At 40.2% G+C, this 15,757-nt stretch overlaps 1 protein-coding gene across 2 annotated transcripts in view; it reads left to right on the forward strand.

Annotated features, from left to right (window-relative positions):
* kif21b (kinesin family member 21B) overlaps positions 1–15,520 on the forward strand; it is a 97,787-nt gene extending 82,267 nt beyond the window's left edge. Inside the window, exons 31-35 of one of the 2 annotated variants that reach the window (XM_088337746.1) lie at positions 329–446; positions 2,517–2,687; positions 8,080–8,279; positions 9,492–9,621; positions 13,462–15,520. In XM_088337746.1, the coding sequence (XP_088193872.1) occupies positions 329–446; positions 2,517–2,687; positions 8,080–8,279; positions 9,492–9,591 (589 nt within the window). In that variant the 3' untranslated portion in view covers positions 9,592–9,621; positions 13,462–15,520. The remainder of the gene's footprint in view (positions 1–328; positions 447–2,516; positions 2,688–8,079; positions 8,280–9,491; positions 9,622–13,461) is intronic. The other variant, XM_088337747.1, reaches the window with a different exon arrangement.
* The last annotated feature ends 237 nt before the right edge of the window (positions 15,521–15,757 follow it).

Below are 15,757 nucleotides of genomic sequence, written 5' to 3' on the forward strand. Positions count from 1 at the left end.
CTATTAAAGTGATGCTAACGGCTGTAGCAGAGCTAGCTACCAAAGAGATGCTATATGCTATTATGGCTATATGCTGCCTGAGCTAAATCCAGGCCAGGAAATACTAGAACAGATTATACAATTTAGCAATCTTTCTATTGCTTTAGATCACAACTGGGGGATGCTATTTGCACTAGCAAAACTATGAGCTAAATCCAGGCCAGGAACTTCCAGACAGGAATAGACGATGAAACAATTTTTCAATTTAAGGATATCTGGGCTTTGTTTCTTGGTTCAGTGAAGGATATTTATGAAAAAAGGGGGAAAAAAATCTTCTTTCTGTGTTTAGGATGCAAGCTATGGGCAAGCTAACGGGCCACATCGGATCCGTGATGTGCTTGACGGTGGGACGAAGTCAGCCAGGCAAAGATCAAGTCATCACAGGATCCAAAGACCATTATGTCAAGGTCATTAGACACTTTTAAACCGTTATTAGTATTTATTTATTGTGTTTTTCTCATATTTATTTGATTGTGCGTATAGGCATCGGCTAATAATTAGGTAAAGGATTAATTTTTCGTACTTAGTGTCTAAAAATCGTTTCGACACAAAAAAGAAAGCTAGTTTTTAGCAAAGAAGTTGAAGCTATTTTTCTGGTAAGTGTAAGGTTTCGATATTTATTAAACTGAAATCTGACTCCAAAGACACTTCACGTGTCTAAACCCTTACAGTTGGAGCATGTCCAGAAGTCAGAGAAATCTAATTAGCCGAACGACGATTGTAGTCCACATATCAAATGATTGAACAAATCGTATCTTTCTTCCTTGCCAATTACAATCGTGTGGAGAAAGAGAGCAGCGAGGTTCCGGGGTCTCCTCCTCTTATCACCCATGCCGATGAAATGTTCACGCCCCATGACCAAGCCTCTGGCTGATTGCTCCGCGCCAAGTCGATGCAAATTTCCCAATAGTCCTTTGAAGCTTGGGAGAAGGGCGGTAGGTCATCGCCCTCCGGACAGAATGGGGCACGACACACACACATTCTAACCCCCTAGGCGAGGTGATAAATCATTGTTATCTGCACAGACTGAAATTAGAGACACATTCCAAAAATCAAGCGGTTTATGTCACCCTTCTAAAAAAGTTGCACTCAAGGCTGAGGTCAAACTTAGGACAAGTATTTTCGAGTATAAGTGGAATAAAACAGTGTATGAAATAGTGTATAACTTCATAAGCTAGTAGTTAGATGATGATGCTGAAAATTCCTAGTAGAAGAAGTGTAATTTCTGCCATAAAAAACAGAACGATCATTTTCAATGTCAAAGATAACGGTAATGTTTTGCATAGAAGGAGAGGACAATACCGGAAGAAGTGGCTAATTTTTGCCGTAGAAGACGATGAAACTCATTTTCGGTGTAGAAGTAGATGACAAATATTCATCGTAGAAGACTAATCCATTTTCTTCAACGAAGAAGTAGCTAATGCAGTTCTAATTTTGGATGTAGAAGAAGACAAAGCTAATAGTAATTGTAGAATAAGACGAGGCTCATTTTAGATGTAGATGAAGTCACAAGTTAAAGCTATTTTCCTTGCGAGCTAGTAGTTTGTTGAAAAGACGATGGTAATATTCGTCATAGAGGATGCCACTAATGGTAGAAGAAGGTGACTTAGGTTGAAGTAGATGACAAAAATATTAATAGAAGACTACTTACATTTGCTTTGTAGGAGAAGTCGCTAATTTCCGCGACCAGAGAAGACGGCGCGATCTTTTTTAATATAGAAGAGAAAAACGCTAATATTTATAGTAGAAGACTACATATGAAATATTTGGACATAGAAGAAGTAAAAGACAACACTAATTTTTAATGTCGAAGAAACCATTGTTGATAACAATCAGATAAAACATTGTTTTTAATGTAAAATATAACATGGCTTGTAATAATCGTAGAAGAAGTAGCTAGTTTTTACAACCCAAGAAGACGGCAATTATTTTTGATGCAAAAAAAGACATAGCTAATATTCATCATAGACGAAGACGACAATCTTAATTTTGGTCGTAGAAGAAGAAGTTGCTAGTTCTTGGCCCAAAAGAAGACAAAACTGATTTTTAACGTAGAAAAAGATAATGATAATATTTATTGTAGAAGAAGGCGACGCAAATTTTAGACTCAGAAGTTACTAGTTATTGTCGCCGAACAAGACTTGGCTTATTTTTAACGTAGAAAAGGAAAACGTAATAATTATCTTAGGATACAACGCCTATTTTTTATGTAGAAGGAAACAAAGTTATTTTTTGCAGAAAAAAGTTGAGGTAAATTTTGATGTACAAGACGTCTGTTTTTTCGCCACATGAAACGACGATGCTAATTTTCAACGTACAAAAAGACGACGCTAATATTTCGATGAAGACGCTTATTGGAGACACGGAGGACAGGGCTAGCTATCAGCTAAGAGGGAATTTTTTACTTGTTACTGTTGAAGAATGTGATTTATAGTCCAGGAAGTAGGCCCATTTTCAAAGGGCGATTTTGTTGACAGGTTTTTGACGTGGCGGAGGGTACGGCGGGCAATGTGGGTCCGGCGCACAATTTGGAGCCGCCTCATTACGACGGCATCGAGTGTTTGGCGGCGCAGGGAGACGTCCTGTTTAGCGGCTCCAGGGATAACGGCATCAAGAAATGGGATCTGCGCCAGCAGGAGCTCACTCAGGTGCTTTATCCGGCTTCTGTCTTCACAGCCCAAATTCAATGTTACGATCTCAAGATTCACAACAAGCTATAATGGTGTCTGCTAGCTTACATTTGACCAGGGAACTAAAAACACTGCTTTATGTTTAACACATGGAGAGTCAAATTTTTATACATTTAACCTTTTGTAAAAAAAAAAAAAATACATTGACATTCCCTGTACCTAGGGAGCTACCTAGATAGGTAGTGAGGTTGCTTGATAGCTAGCGTGGTAAGCAGTTAGTTTGGTAGGTAGCTTTCCTGTTAGTTGGTTAGGTCAGTAGCTAACTATGTTGACAAACAACTTGGTGGGTAACTATCTAGGTAGGTAGATCAAAAGGCAAGTAGCTAGATTCTCGCTAGCTATGTGGATGGATTGTAAAAACTGCAATTTCCCGTACATAGGGAGCCAGAAAGGTAGCTGAGAGGTGAGACTAGTATTTTTGAGTATAAGTGGAATAAACCAGCGTATAAAATAGTATAACCGGACTTCCTGTGCGGAGTTTGTATGTTCTCCCCGTGCTTGCGTGGGTTTCCTCCGGGCACTCCGGTTCCCTCCCACATTCCAAAGACATGCATGTCAGGTGGATTGGCCGGTCAAAATTGTCCCTAGGTGTGAATGAGCGAGCGAGTTGTCTGTCCCTGTGTGCCCTGCGATTGGCTGGCAACCAGTTCAGGGTCTCCCCTGCCCACTGCCCGATGATTGCTGGGATGGGCTCCAGCACCCCCGCGACCCTACTGAGGATAAGCGGTGCAGCTAATGAGATGAGATAAAATAGTATATAACTTCAGTTTGTAGCTAACTAGTTAGATAGATAGCTCGGTTGTTACATTTTTAGTTTGGTAACTTGCTAGGCTAGTTAGTTTGATGGGAAGCATCTTGCTAAATAGATACATTGTATGTAGCTTGTTATGTTATGTTAAGTATGTTTTTAAGTGTATTTTAGTCTTTAGAATAGATGAGAGGGAAAAGAAAGAAGTAAAAACCTTTTTGGTTTGTAGGTAGCAAGCTATTTGGGTGACTAGCTAGCTAGGGATTGAGGTTGGTCGCTACATAGCTTGGTATCTACAATCCATCTACTTAGCAAAGTAGCTAGATTGGTAGGTAGATATCTAGCTAGTTGTCTCGGTGTGTAGTTGGGTATATAACTAGTGAGCTAGCTTGCCAAGAAGATGGGCTGTGGATAGGTTGGTATTTTCGTAGCATATTAACATCCATTTAATCAACATGTTGCCAAGTTTTCAAAGCATGATTATTTGTTGTTGCATTTTTTCTTTTACTCCTTGATTCTTTTCTTTTTGGGGGGATTCCTCCCATCAGGCAGATTTAATTGCGAGTTTGTGATGCCGCCCGTGGAGTTTCACCTCCAGCTCATTTGCCCAAAAGCCAATAAAATCTTTTTTTACAGCCTCTCGTCTAATTATAAAGTCGAACAATAAAACCATAGCGTGTATTACGAACGTGGGAGGGCGCCTCCTTCTGGAGTCGTTTTCTTATCGGCTTTTCTGGAAGAAGAAAGGGAAAAAAGACGTGGACCAATGAAAAAACTTGCTAGTTTTTGCCCCAAAAGAATAGCCAGAAGTTGTGAACCTGCTTTGTAGTAGACACGTTTACAAGGGACAGTGTGTAATCTTTAGTGCCTCCTTGTGGTACAAAAAAATATTTGAATACTACGTAAAAATACATGAACTATCAAACCAATCTTCATTTTTATAAAATATCAAAATAAATAGGCGGAGAAATGTGTTTCTTTTACATAGTGGAGTCCCTACCAACATTGTATGGCATCTTTCTTCTACGCCAGGGGTCGGCAACCTATGACACACGTTCCAGCAGTGGCACGCGAGGGGTTAACCAGTGGCACGCGAGCGTGCGGCAAAATAATAATGATTATATTTTAAAAATGCGCATTTTTAACCGGAAATTTAGACATTTTCAGTTGTGCGCCGTGTTATTTGGAGGCTTTACGTTAGCTGCTTTGTGTGTCAGCGTGTGTTTGCGCGGCGCCTCGCAGAGGAGAGATCCGTGTTTTAACTCAGCCAACGAAACACACGCTTGCGCTAAATGAACGAATCACGGCGGCTCCTCGAGCGAAAACATCTCGTTCTTTCCAGTCAGCGTGGACGGATTAATGAGGCTTTGTGCAAAAAATGACCGTCCTGTTTTGTGCATTCTGCCTTGAGAGCGTTGTACCTCGCACGGCAAGTGGTAAATGTCATTACGAGCCGAAACATGAATTAAAGGTGTAGACTTTAAAACGCGCTGTGTCCAGGTACGGCCAACAAATACAGACCCTGAAAACCTTTGTCACTGCTAAAAACACCACCACCGAAGCAAGCTATCACATTGCTCACTGCATAGCAAAGCACAGAAAACCGAAAACTTTTTGATAAATAAAAGTGTACTTTTGTTCAAAAAGGGTTGAGAAACACCGATTTATACGATTTAAATGTTGTATATTTGGACTGGTGTAAAATATAAAAAAAATGTTGTGCGAGTCATTGATTTTGGTGTGGCACACTGATTTACAAGGACATTTGTAAGTGGCACTCCGCACCTAAAAGGTTGCTGACCCCTAGTCTACGCTGTAATTTTTTGGCACTGTTTTTTTTGCGCATTAGACAATACAGTGCCATCTAGTGTTGAGTCAACTCATTTTTATTTGTATAGCTCTTAATCACAAAGAGTCTCAAAGGGCTGCACAGGTTATTGCACAGACTATTATTACACCATCCCCTGAGCTGAAACCAACATGAGGGCAAGGAAAAACTCAAAAACCTCACCATGAGGAAAATGAAGAAACCTTGAGAAGGGACCGCACATGTAGTAATCCCCTTTCAGGATGACCAGGCTGCAATGGATGTTGCAATTACAAATAGTACAGAGATATTGTCAACAAAAAAATATATAGGTTATTCATATGCTATAGAGTACAAGTGTGTTTTAAGCTTAGATTTAAACATTTTCCACTGAGGTTGCAGGTTGCGGAACACTTCTTGGCTCTTGGGATCACCAGTAAAACCAGCGCTTTCAGAACGAAGGCTTCGAACCGGAACATAGGGGGAAATCAAATCTGAAAGACATGGGGGAGCAAGTCCATGTATGATTTTGTATAATACCAAGAGAACCTTGAAATCACATCTTAGGCTAACAGGGAGCCAATGTAGGTTAGGTAAAATCGGTAAAATGTGATCGGACTTTCTTGTCCTAGTTAAAAGCCTCGCTGCAGCATTTTGTACCAGCTGAAGACTCTTGATTCTGGATTTCGGGAGACCGGAGAGTAGTGCAATACAGTAATCGAGACGGGAGGTAACAAACGCGTGAATTATAATCCCCGCATCCGACTGAGACAGCATAGGACGAATTTTAGCAATGTTGCGAAGATGGAAAAAAGCGGTTCTAATAATTTTCTTTACGTGTGTTTGAAAGGACAGATCGGAGTCAAATATGACACCTACATTTTAACTGAGTCACTCTGGGTGATGTGACATTTGTCAATGTTCACAGCAGTTTTTGAGAATAAGTCACGGCATTTAGATGGACCAATAATTAACATTTCGGTCTTTTCAGAGTTAAGACGCAAGAAATTGAGTGACATCCACTCTAGTGGTAAAACATGACACACTACACCTTTAAGCACTTTTTTTCCATTTTTACTAACATTTTAAATGATTTCTTTCGTTAAAAAAAAACCTCACAAGAATGATAATTTTAACTCATATGGCTTAGAAAATAATAATAATAAATTGTAAAATGAGAAAAATAAAAATCCAAACTCCAAACTAGTGCAGACTGAATGTTGGTGTTCAGAGTGCACTCAGCACGTAGATGATTTTTTTCTTCTTCTCTTTTTTTTGTGCGTACTGAACTCATTATTGAGGTCGAGAGAGGTTTGTCGGTCTGAGATGAAATCTGGAGGTCGGAAAGGATCAGACGCTTTTTCTTTATAAAGAAATTAAAGCAAAATATTAGACGTGAAGGAGTGTCACAACCTACAAAATGGAATCTCCCCCCTGCCCCTAAAATCAATTCACAGAAATACGGATATATATATATATATATATATATATATATATATATATATATATATATATATATAAAGAGAGAGAGGGAGAATAGGGAAGAGAGAGATTTACTCTTACAGCAAAAAGTAGTAATTTCTTATTCTGTTTTCTTCTACAGCAGAGGATGGGCAAACCACGGCTCGTGGGCCACATGCAGCATTTTTAATCTGGCCCTCCCAAACAAAAACGGTTCAAAAATAATGACTATACATATACAGCATATCCAGGGTTCCTACAGATTACGCGAAGTTAAAATTAAAACTTTTTAACACCTTTTGACATCAAAATTAAGACCAAGTCAACCAAAAAAACCCACAAATCTTTCTTGCACACGATGCATGGTGCCTTGTACACACGACCTGGCGTAGATTTTAGCCATTCGTCAGACACTTCCCATTAAATCTACACTTTGACGTGGTCCAAAGTAAGTAAGTACTTTCGGCACTTTCCTTTCGTTGAAAAAAATACCGCGGGACACCACCGGTGGGTGCCATTGCATCTCAGCAAAAAGTCGATCCAAATGAAAGATAGCTTCCGCTAAACCGCACAGGCATTGGATAATTTCCCAGTGGCACAGTGCTTGAAAAACACCGGTCTAATATGAAGGAAAACCAGTGCCAAATGAGCACAGTGTAGCAGCAAGATGCCAGACAAACACGGCGGCAATTCCTAAGTAGGGACTCCACTATGTAAAAGGAATACACATTTCTTTTTTATAAAAACAAACATCTGTATGATCATTCGTGTATTTTTGCCTCAAATCTACATTTTTATACCGAATGGAAGCCTTTTGTACCACTGGCAGGCACTATACACACTGCCCCTTTAAGAAATGCACGTACTTGCATGGCGTCATAAGAAGCTTGACAGAGGCTGCAATGATGACACGAGCCAGGAGATGGCAGCACAGAGTAACAAAGTTCCAAATACCACAACAAAGACAGGACCCAATTGCGTTGCGTTTCTCTCAGGTTTATTGGAAATAAAGGAAAGTATTGCACCCACGATCCAATGATCGCTGGGCGCGGGAAGCAGGTCGCTCTGAACGCGAAAGTGGCACTTCCGTGGCGAGCGACTGTGCTGTCGGGAACAGAAAAAAACTGGTCAATAGCCAGGACGGGAGAGCAAAACCGGGGTCGGAAACGAGTAGAAAGCCAGGAGGAGACGTGGTCAGGATAAAAAAAACGTGTCTAAGAACAGACGGGAGCAAAAAACAGGTGGGAGTCAGGGTCGAAGAATGTATTAATAATAGATATATAATTGTATATAATTATAATTCACTGATTTTCACGCTTTTATTGCACGAACAGCAAATCCCGATCGCCCACAAAGACTGGGTGTGCGCCCTGGCCTTGGTCCCGTCCAGGCCCCTCCTGCTGAGTGCCTGCAGGGGAGGCATCCTCAAAGTCTGGAACGTGGAAAACTTCACACCGGTCGGAGAAGTCAAGGGACACGACAGTCCCATCAACGCCATCTGCACCAACTCCAGACACATTTTCACCGCCTCCAGGTAATCGTCCCCGCCATCCAGCTCCGAAACGGGAAACAATCAATCGGCCATTTTGGTTGGAAACATCGCGTCATATACGATTCGTTTTCATTACGTTCTTGTTATAACTCGGGAAAGTTGTGCATTGTTATTTACAGGTATAGTGATAGTCTCATCTTTCTTTTTTCTTCTATATTAGGATTTACCCTAGAGTGCCATGTCTAATCTCAACATTGGTATCAATTACAATGAAAATAATCCAATCAATAATTTATAATCCAATTTCATTTTCTACTGCAATCTTGAATCTTTCCCAATTTTCCCCTATTTTATTTGTGATTATTGCTTAATTTTATTTATTTATTTATTTTTCATATATTTTTAATCATTATTTAATTTTCATTTTCTGCTTCTCTAAGTTATTCATGTATTCATTTATCTTTATTCATTCATTATCTTATCTTTATTACGCAGTGGTAAGCGCGTGTGCGGCACAGTTCTGAGGTCGTGGGAACCTCCTGAGTGGGTTCAAATCCAGCTCCCGGCCTTACTGTGCGGAGTTTGTATGTTCTCCCCGTGCTTGTGTGGGTTTCCTCCGGGCACTCCGGTTTCCTCCCACATTCCAAAAAACATGCATTTCAGGTGAATTGGCCGGTCCAAATTGTCCCTAGGTGTGACTGAGCGAAAGAGTTGTCTGTCCCCGTGTGCCCTGCGATTGGCTGGCAACCAGTCCAGGGTGTCCCCTGCCCACTGCCCGATGATTTCTGGGATGGGCTCCAGCATCCCCGCGACCCTACTGAGGATAAGCGGTGCAGTTGATGAGATGAGATGAGATTTATCTTTATTACTTTTTGTGTTTATTTGAAATTTTCTTATTGTTTTTATTTTCACTTATTTTCCTACTTTTTATTTTTTAAAATATTTTTTAGAATTTTATTTGACACTCAATTTATTTTCCTTTCTAATTTCCCGATGTTAACAATTATTTGTTTTTTTCAGCCCATCCCAGCTGTTTTCGGGCTGTGGGCAGGGCATAGCCTGAACCGGATGATTTTTTTTTTTTTTTTTACTATCATTTTATTTTTTATTTTTATTCAAATGAAAAAACAGAAATCTTTTAAAAAAAAAACAAGGTTAATGTTGACTTTCTCTGTTTTTCCCTCCCGCTTTCCGCTCCTCGTCCCCGGACCCTAACCCTCCTCTTGGTGTGGGTATCCCCCTTTTTCCCTTCAGTGATTTCCGCGTGAAATTGTGGAGCTACGTACCCGGCTTGACTCCGTGCCTACCCCGACGGGTACTCGCCATCAAGGGCCGGGCCACAAGCCTACCCTGATTATGCCCCAAATACCCCTCCTCGCTCCCGGTACTTTCCTTTTCCTCTCCTTTTCCTTTTTCCTCTAAAATCCAATCTGTTCATTCCATTGTTGATGACTGCTGCCAGCACATCCTGCCCCACCGATCAACGATTACAAATACAAATCATTACAATGATTTGATGCTGGTTTAAAATCAAAACTAAATTAAAAATAGAACGTTTGAAAATGTAGTGAGAAACTTGAATAGATAAGAAAAAAATTATCATATTTCCTAGTAAAATCATTCCTGTAATTTGAAAAAAAAAAAAAAATTAGTGCGTGGATATAACAATTCCATAATGATTCAACACCAACCGGCTCTAACAGAACAAAACATTAAAGTTAGACTACACACAAGTACCATTTGGTTCTAACTAAACAAAACATGAACCAAAGACACCGTAACATGTGTTGGGATACCAACTAATTCTAACGGAACAAAACAAAAAAGGATGATACCGAGTTTGTTGGAAAGGAAGACAGCAAAAGATGTTTGAATGCAGGATATGTTGGGATACCGATTTGTTCTAACATACAAAACACACAGTTAAGAAAACAAGGTAACATACTCGCTCAAGTTTCAACACCAACCAGCTATAACAGAAGAAAAATAAATTGAAGAAAACACAAGATATGTTATACCAATAAGTTCTAGCAGCACATAATTTGAAAAAAAAGAAGACACAAGATTAGTTCTAATGGAAAAAAACATGAAAGGACCTCAGGACATGTTGGAAAACCAAGTAACTCTAACTGCACAAACCATAAGAGTAGAACATCACAGGATATATAAGAATACCAACTAGTTCTAAAAGAATAAGAGGACACGTGATTTGTTGGAACTCTGCATCTAACAGAACAATATATTAAAGTAAGACAACGCCAGGATATGTCGAAGTACCAATGAATTCTAATTGAACGAAACATAAACCGAACACCGCAAGATGTGTTGGGATGCCAACTAATTCTAACATAACAAAACAAAAAAGGACGATGCAGAGTTTTTTGGAACACAAGCTGACTCTTAACTGAACAAACCATAAAAGAAAGACGGCAATAGATGTTTGAATGAAGGATATGTTGGGATACCGATTCGTTCTAACACAACAAAACACACAAGTAAGAAAACAAGGTAATATACTCGCTCATGTTTCAACACCAACCAGCTATAACACAACAAAAATGAAAGGAACTAAACACATGGTATGTTGGAATACCAATACTGTAAGTTCTAACAGCACACAATTTGAAAAAAAGACTACCCAAGATTAGTTCTAATGGAAAAAACATGAATGGAAGTAACCTCAGGACATGTTGAAAACCAAGTAGTTCTAACAGAACAAAACATTAAAGTAAGACAACATGGGGTATGTTGAAGTACCAATTAGTTCTAACTAAACAAAACATGAACCGAAGACACTGCAAGATGAGTTGGGATACCAATTTTAACGGAACCAAAAAAAAAGGACGATGCAGACTTTGTTGGAACATAAGCTGGCTCTAACTGAACAAACCATAAAAGAAAGACAGCAATATATGTTTGAATAAAGGATATGTTGGGATACCTATTCTTTCTAACACAACAAAACACGCAAGTAAGAAAACAAGGTAACATACTCGCTCGTGGATAGATAATATTTCAACACCAACCAGCTATAACAGAACAATAATAAAAGGAAGAAAACACAAGATATGTTGGAATACCAATGAATTATAACAGCACTCAATTTGAAAGACAAGAAGACACAAGATTAGTTCTAATGGAAAAAAACATGAATGGAAGAAACCTCAGAACATGTTGGGAAACCAAGTAATTCTAACTGCACAAAACACAAGAGTAGAACGTCACAGGATATATAAGAATACCAACTAGTTCTAAAAGAATAAGAGGACATGAACGATAGTTATTTTGGGAAACACCAACCGGCTCTAACAGAACAAAATATTAAAGGAAGACAACAAAGGATATGTTGAAGTACCAATGAGTTCTAACAGAATAAAACATGAACAGAAGACACCGCAAGATGTGTTGGGATACCAACTAATTATAACGGAACAAAACAAAAAAGGACGATGCTGAGTTTGTTGGAACACAAGCTGGCTCTAACTGAACAAACCACAAAAGGAAGACAGCAATTCAGTAATTTAACTGCACAAAACATAAGAGCATAAATTCACAGGATATATAAGAATATCAAGTAAGAGGACACATGATTTGTTGGAACTCTGCATCTAAAAGAACAAAACATGAACGGGGGATATTAGTTATTTTGGGAAACACTAACTGGCTCTAACAAAACATGAAAGAGAGAAAATGCAGGATACGTTGGAACACTCAATAGATCTTATTGAACATAACATGAGAGACAAAATGCATAATGGGGACGAACAATCAGGAGAGACCTAAGGGCCCGGTCACACAGCCTTTCACGGGCGTATCGAGGCTGAATCACGGCCAGAAATTTCTGCCCGTGAAGCAGACGATGTTGGACGCTTTGAGATCGCCATATAGACGAGATACAGCAGTGCTTTACACGCGGTCGGAAATTCACACGCGGTTGGCCGCGCGAAAAAGTCATGAGCTGCTCAAAACTTTAGACCACGTGTTAACCGCGGGCGGCACACGTGGTACACACGAGGTAATGACGCGGAACGACGTGCTATGGCCGCGGCCAGGGCGTGGTTACACGTGGGTAGGACGCGAAATTTCAGCGTGTAATCGTGGGTGGAGCACGGTCATAGCATGTTCTGCGCCTGTATCGCGGCGTTATCACGTGAATTAGCGTGTGTAACGCGTGTGACGGTCAAACGCCTTTTTCCGCGTATATACAGCGCGATTTGCCAAGCACACGTCAGTTGTGCTCGAGACGTCAAGGGGTGAACATGGATCCCCGTCACCGTAGTGACCTCGTCTTAATCCATTTTTATTACTTGACATTTCTTTTCATTTCATAACAAGACAATAAAATAAAAATGAAAAACTATTACAATAATAACATATTGGCTTCTTCGGTGCCATAGCTTGAAATCTTGATCTTCACGGGACTGTGTCTTGAGCGGTTATGATTTCTACAGCCCGGTGTTATGCCGAAAAATACATCCCTGCCGAGATTTGCATCCCCTCGCTACTACAACCACTTTTACCTCGTTTTATCTCACTTTTAGGGAATGTAATGGCGAACATATAACCAAATCCACTTCGTCTTGCATTTGTTGGGAATGTAATACAACTTAAACCATTCCGTCATTGTTTTTGTTGTGAACGTAATCGAACGGTAACGCACACCGTATATAAATCACTTTTGAGAACTGTTATGCACTCTACCGTAAAGCTTATTATGCAGAAATAAGCTTTATGGTAGAGTGCATAACAGTTTCAATATGAGCGATTTGAATAGAAAAAGGCAAAATAAACATGTTACCTGCTGAAAAGTGATTTGTATACGGCGCACATTACCGTTCGATTACATTCACAACAAATACAAAGACGGAATGCTTTAAGTTGTATTACATCCCCAACAAATGCAAGACAAAGTGGTTTTGGTTATATGTTCGCCATTAAGTTCCCTGAATGTGATATAAAAGTGAGATAAAACAAGGTAAAAGTGGTTGTGTGACTAGGCCCTAACAACCAAGCGGAATCAAGGTAGAGGAAAAAAACAGAAAAGGTAGCTGAGGGAAGCCGTGATTCCCAACACTTTTTGTGCCATTGTTTTTCAAAACACCGAAAACATAAAACATGACAGTGCAAGAAGTGCAGGACCTGACACAAACTGAATTCCATGTCCTGTGCTTAATGCTCTTCGCTTTTTTCTGAAACTGAAGCCCCTCCCTAATTTTTCCTACAGTGACAAGACGGTGAAGATCTGGCTGCCGAAAATGTGGAGGAAGAGGTGATGTCGTCGTGGACGGACTGACACTTTCTTCCTTGTTCTGTTCCTCCGATCTGAGTTGCCATGGCGATCAACAATTTTTCTTTTATTTCCTTTGGCCTACCTCATTTGCTTCCACGTGGGCGAGAAAAAAGCCGGGGTGCCGCGCCGGGCCGTCTCTTAATGTCCGTGAACGCGTCTCGCTGCTGATCTTAGCGAGAAAAAGAAAATGAAATCAAATGAAAACTCCTGACAACAGCAAAAAACATCGAAGTACACCCCAAAGACGACGAGGCTTTTATTAAAGGGGAAGTTGGCCCCGCCCTTTTTTTTTCATCGGCTTTATCGAAGCACGGGAAACTTCCAGTTCAGTGGAATCTCAAAAATGAGCGGTGGGCCAACGACGGTTCGTGGGCCGCACGCGTTCTTTCAGGCTTTTTCCCCCGGCCCGCCAAACCGACATGTTAAAATATCATGAAAATATGTACAAAATCGAATTTAATGAAATGGAAAAACTTGTGAGGCTTGCTTTGTTGCTTTTGGAGTTTTAGTGGAACATAATTCATCACTTTGCTTAAAAATTGTCAGGACCAGAACGGAAACGGACCCACTCGCGTAACGTTTTCCACAAGTTTTATTGAAGGAACGAGGAAGGTGCGCTCTCGTACTCGGCTTGTGGTCCGAACACGGAACTGGATCTTCCGTAGCGAGTGATGGCAGTGTCAGGGGCGGAAAACTGGTTGGTAGCCGGGACTGGGAGATCAAAAAAAACGGATCGTAATTCGGGACGGGAGAGCAGACGTGGTCGAGATCAAAACAGGTCGTAGCGGGAGGCAAACAGGAGCAAAAGACGGGACAGGCGTGAGTCAGGGTCGAAAAAGGGTTTGCTTTGTAATCACGACAAAAATAAGCGTCTCAAAACCAATTTGATTTAATGTTTTTTTTCATCGACAAAAAAAAAGAAAAATAATAAATACACTGATACCTCTACATATAATATTGATTTGTTGCCAGATCGTGCTAGTATCTAGAACTGCTCATGTCCTGAGCAATTTTTTTTTTATATGAAAAAACTGAAAACCATTACTTTGCTCCTGGATCATGCTCTTAACTAGAATTACTTGTATCTTGAATACATTTTTCCAATACAAAATAACTAAAAACCAATTGATTGGTTCCTGAATCATGTTGGTATCTAAAATTGCTTGTATCTTGAGTGAATCTTTTCCATACAAAATAATCAGATCATTTGTTCTGGGATCGTACTGGAATCTAGAATTGCTTGTATCTGTAGCGAATCTTTTTGATACAAAATAACTAAAAAACAATGAATTCCATGCTCTAATCTTGTATCGTTCGTATCTTGAGCGAATCTTCAAATGCAAATCGTCGCTGCTATTCTAAAAAAAGACTTTAAAATGAAGATTTTAAAATGAAGATTCGCATTTTGTTTGCAGAGTTTCCACTGAACTGGATGTTTTTTCGCCTGCCAGCTTGTTTACAAACCATGCTAGCGATGCAATATGCGAGTTGAAAATGCTAGCTAAGGGTCACACAGACATTTGCGGCTGAATCACGGCTAAAATTTTGCGTTTTTTTTTTTTGCCCGTGGTTGCCCGGGATGGAAAATGCGCAAAATTGGCCAACCCGCTGTTCATCGGTGGTATGCCCGCAAAACAGACGCCGGCAACTGTTCCGCTTCCTCATCGCGTCATTTCTGCGTCATTTTCTCGTGTGGACCACGGGTATAAAAGCTCCCAAGCCGGTGTTGTGCCCAAATCCGACTCCTACGCAACACCCCCACTCCCCCACCCCCTCGCGTGAACGCGTATTCTGCTGCGATCGCTTTTGTTGGAAGCGTGCATTGACGTTGGTGACTTTTTCATCCGCGTTAACAAACGCATTTTGTAGAATACGATCGCACTTTATTGTTTAAATAAACGCATTATATAGACTAGGATCTCCCAATTGTTATAATTAGCTCGCTTTATAGTTTTAATAAGCGTTTTATATAGAATACGATCGCTTTCGTTGGAATCGCAGCAGAATGCGCGTTCACGCGAGGGGCGGGGGGGATTTACCATTCGATTACGTTCACAAAAAAAACAAAGACGGAATGGTTTAAGTTGTATTACATTTCCAACAAATGCAAGACGAAGTGGTTTTGGTTATATGTTCGCCATTACATTCTCTAAAAGTGAGATAAAACGAGGTAAAAGTGGTTGTAGTAGCGAGGGGATGCAAATCTCGGCACCGGGCTGTAGAAATCATA

Source organism: Urocampus carinirostris, chromosome 6 (genome assembly GCF_059441175.1).
Source record: "Urocampus carinirostris isolate Australia breed hairy pipefish chromosome 6, RoL_Ucar_1.0, whole genome shotgun sequence".
NCBI classification, from domain to species: Eukaryota; Metazoa; Chordata; class Actinopteri; order Syngnathiformes; family Syngnathidae; genus Urocampus; species Urocampus carinirostris.